The sequence below is a fragment of the Ursus maritimus genome, unplaced genomic scaffold (genome assembly GCF_017311325.1).
Source record: "Ursus maritimus isolate PB19 unplaced genomic scaffold, ASM1731132v1 scaffold_565, whole genome shotgun sequence".
Taxonomy (NCBI): Eukaryota; Metazoa; Chordata; class Mammalia; order Carnivora; family Ursidae; genus Ursus; species Ursus maritimus.
The window spans coordinates 2,413-6,817 of NW_024426736.1; the positions used below are offsets into that span (position 1 = coordinate 2,413).

Sequence of the window (4,405 nt, forward strand, 5' to 3'; positions counted from 1 at the left end):
GCGAGATGCCTGGTGCCGCGCTCCTGGCTCACCGGTCTCAGCTTGTTCTCTCGTGGGTGCCATCTCCAAGTCCGCCCACTCCCCCGTGCAGGTGGCCACCGCTTCCCGGCACCCGAGCGTGGCTGCTCCCTCCCCCTTCTGTTTATCTTCCGATATCTGTGCGCGGTTTCACGGCTCCCCACTTTGTACATCAATACTCAGCGCTGAAGATGTTCATTTGTAGAGATCCAGATGTATCTTCCTGTGTCTCAGGCTGCTTCTGTGGTTGTTTTAGCTGGACTGGTACCTATCCAGCTCGACTCAGGGGACCGGCTGAAAAAGGGGTCCCCTACTCCCCTGCCATCTTAACTCCTCCTGTGATCTATAACTACATCTTTAAAAATGATTTGGTTTATAACTCTACAATGATGGTTCTTAACTGATGACCAAAAGTTTATTTTGCTCTTTTAGTTGGCAGCTTATAGCAAGGATTATCAAAGCATACTGCACATCTGATTCCCCAAGTCAATTGACTAAATGAACATCCTTGCACTACAATCAGATAAACATTGAGTCTGTAATTAACAATATTTGACAGAACTCTTCATGTTCAGCCAAGTGCTCAAGTTATTAGTAGCAATTATAAAGTGATAACCAGAAGCTTGTAGTTTATTCCTAAGGGAATTAAGGAAATATTTAAGTACTTTATTATTATTCTAGTAGGACTCTGAATGACATCCTCTATGAGGTATTACCCAAGTTTTCTGGGAATTGAACAATTCTGTCTATAGTGAATACCAGTGATTACAATACAAAAGTTCTTAAGAGATACTCAATAAGGCTTTTCAGAAAACATTTAAGAGTTTCTTCTTTTGAGAATTCAAAGTTATTAGTCACACACCTTAAAAATAATTTGTTGTGGAGACTGACTACAGAATGATCAAATAAAGGGCAAATGACATTCCTGGTTGCATTTAATATTCATCCTTCCACGTATTAATTTCTAAAATAATACTCTTCAAAAATTTTTAATGATACTCAACAGTATATGACTCTTTCCCTCATTTAAGGTTTATTTATACCTCCTTGTCTGCCTCCTCACATTGACAGAAAGCTCCTGGAAAACAATCTTTTTTTTTTTTTTAATCTCTGCCATCAACTTTGGTGTCATTAATGAAACACTTCTTGATTTTTTCAATAAATAATAAATAATTAAACAAGAGTAACTAATAACCTAGGGAAATATTTTGAACTTTGAGAGAAGATATCTGACAGAATTACAACATAAATTATAAATAACATCATATGAAGAAGAAAACCTATTTAGACAGTAAGAATGGAGAAGACATTTTTATGGTGACTTCTAAAGTAAATTTTATTTAAAAAATGACTCTTTTTTATTTCTCTTTGCCCATTTGTTCTTTTTTTTTAATTCCACATATGAATGAAATCATATGGATTTTGTCTCTCTGACTGACTTATTTTGCTCCACATAATTTTCATTAGCTCCATCCACATCTTTGCATATGGCAAGGTTTCATTCTTTTTGACGTGGATCTCACATTACATGATTTGGAGAGAGAAAGAGAGCACATGAGAGAGATTATATATATTAATATAATATATATTATATATTCACATTATATATGCATATATGTATATATTATACATAACATATATATTATGTTTTGGTGTCTTCCCTAATGTAAATAATATGTATGGATATAAATGTATATGTGTGTATGTATCACATCTTTATCCATTCATCAGTCAATGGACACTTGGTCTGTTTCCATGATTTAGTTATTGTAGATAATGCTGCTCTAAACATTGAATAGCATTCATCTCTTTGGATTAGTATTTTTGTATTCTTTGGTTAAATACCTAGCAGTAATATTTCTGGATCATAAGGTACTTCTATTTTAAAATTTCTGAGGAACCGCTATACTGTTTTCCAAAGTGGCTGCACCAGTTTGCATTCCCAGCAACAGTGCAAGAGGATTCCCCTTTCTCTGCATCCTCACAAAACCTGTTGGTTCTTGTATAGGTGACTTTAGTCATTCTGACTCGGGTGAGATGATATCTCATTAGGCGATGGGGATTAAAGAGTGCATTTGTTGTGATGAGCACCCGATGTTGTATGGAAGTGTTGAATCACTATCTTGCACACTTGGAACTAATATTACACTATATGTTAAGTAACTGGAATTTAAATAAAACTTTAGAGAAAAATATTAAAAATGCAACCACTAGAAAGGCCCCACAATAACACAGTAACATGGTTTTCTAGACATATGTGTATTCAATGGAAATGAAGTTTTGCTAAATAATTTATTTCCCTAATACATGACTGAAACATTCAGCACATGTGAATTGCATGACCTCAAGATAACACAAACATTGGACAAATGACAAATGATTCATTCCTTTGTTTATGTCCATAGTTAGAAAAAGTTAGTTGGTTTTGCTGGTATATTTAATACATTGTAAATGTGAAATCATAATTGTCACCAACAAATGAGAATTGATAATTTGTTTGTTAGATTATTAGTAATGCTAACACATATGAAGACATAATCTGCATTGTTTTACAGAAATCGAAAGGATTTATCATTATGCATGACACAATAATAATTTGATTTAAATACCTAACGTGTTGGAAAATGTCCATATTTCTTCAAATAATACACATCTGATAGAAAGTTAAAGTTGAAGTTACAGGATCTTATGTAATTAATATTGGGAATAATTGAATTCACATACTACTTATAGAATCGCTTTACCTTAAAAAAAGATTGAACTACTGAAGAAGTATTACAGTAGATACAGGGCCCTTTTCCATTTAAATAATTTGACTAATTGAATTTAAATAAAAAAATAAAGTACATGGAACAAATACAAAAATACTTTTAAAAACCCAAAATAAGTATATATGTCAACAGTGTTCTTAGATGTGTAAATTTATTATTATTGTTATTATTATTATTATTATTATTATTATTATTAATTTGGTATATCTCCTTGTGCTGACAGGCAGTGAAGAGACTAGAGCATGACCAATGTCACCTTGGTGGCAGGATTTCTCCTTGTGGGGTTTTCTGACATCCAAGAACTTCAGATTGTATATGGGATGCTCTTCCTGGTGATTTATCTGGCTATCCTAATGAGTGACCTTTTCATCATTACTCTCACTACCCTAGACCTGCAGCTACAAACACCAATGTACTTTTTCCTGAAAAACTTGTCTTTCCTGGATGTCTTCCTTGTGTCTGTCCCAATCCCCAATTTCATTGTCAACAACCTAACTGACAGCAATTCCATTTCCCCTTTAAGATGTGCCTTCCAGCTACTTTTAATGACTTCCGTCCCAGCGGGTGAGGTATTTGTCCTCACTGCCATGTCCTATGACCAATATGTAGCCATGTGTTGTCCCCTGCACTATGAGGTCATCATGAATGGTGGTGCCTGTGTACTGATGGCAGGTGTTTCCTGGGCCGTTGGGGGACTCTTTGGAGCTCTGTACACTGCTGGCACATTTTTTATGCCGTTCTGTGGCTCCAATGTGATACCACAGTTTTTCTGTGATTTTCCCTCATTGCTAAGGATTTCCTGTTCTGAAACACTCCTGGTAGTTTACATAAGTATTGGAATAGGCATGTGCTTATGCATGTCGTGTTTCATCTCCATTGTTACATCTTATGCTTATATTTTCTCCACTGTGCTGAAGATTTCAGCCACAAAAGGCCAGTCGAAAGCTTTCTCCATATGCTTTCCCCATCTCATTGTTTTTACTCTTTTCATTATAACTGCTTGTTTTGTTTATCTCAAACTATCTTCAAATCCACCTGCAGTTATTGACAGGCTGCTTTCTGTAATCTACACTGTGGTACCTACAATACTCAACCCTGTAATCTACAGCCTGAGGAACAAGGACATGAAATGGACTCTTATGAGATTGCTGCACAAAACCTGTGGCCAAGAGTCACATTCCATTTAACACTGTCTAAGGTCAGTGCTCTAGTGCCTTACTGATCACAGTAGACTTTCTCATCAGTTACCTCATTCTTAACTGCAAGACTTGAGACAAGAAAGGTAATGTACTCACATACACCTAAGGAAATAAATGCTCAAGTGCTGAATTGAGTGATTCCAAGGTTGGATAACAGCATTATACCCAGCTTACCGATAGGTGTCATGTTTCTCATTCAGAGATCTTCTATGACAAAGAATCTCTCCCTTTGTGGTATAACTTTCTGAAAAAAAAATGCTCCTGTTTTTCATGGTGTTTATAATTTTGGCCATTGAATAATTCATTTTATCTATTTTATTTCCTGGAAATTAAAACAAAAATGAGGCACTTCAACAGGTAAGGTACCATAAAGACTATGTGAGCTACCATGATAAAATTTACACAATACTTTCCCAA

At 35.4% G+C, this 4,405-nt stretch overlaps 1 protein-coding gene across 1 annotated transcript; it reads left to right on the top strand.

Annotated features, from left to right (window-relative positions):
* Positions 1-3,031: 3,031 nt before the first annotated feature.
* LOC103679912 (olfactory receptor 14A2-like) lies at positions 3,032-3,976 on the top strand. The gene has a single exon (XM_008709433.2). The coding sequence runs from the start codon at positions 3,032-3,034 to the stop codon at positions 3,974-3,976; it is 945 nt and encodes a 314-aa protein (XP_008707655.1).
* Positions 3,977-4,405: the final 429 nt, after the last annotated feature.

Coding starts and splice junctions, on each gene's coding strand:
- LOC103679912 (XM_008709433.2), top strand. CDS start 3,032: ATGACCAATGTCACCTTGGTGGCAGGATTTCTCCTTGTGGGGTTTTCT.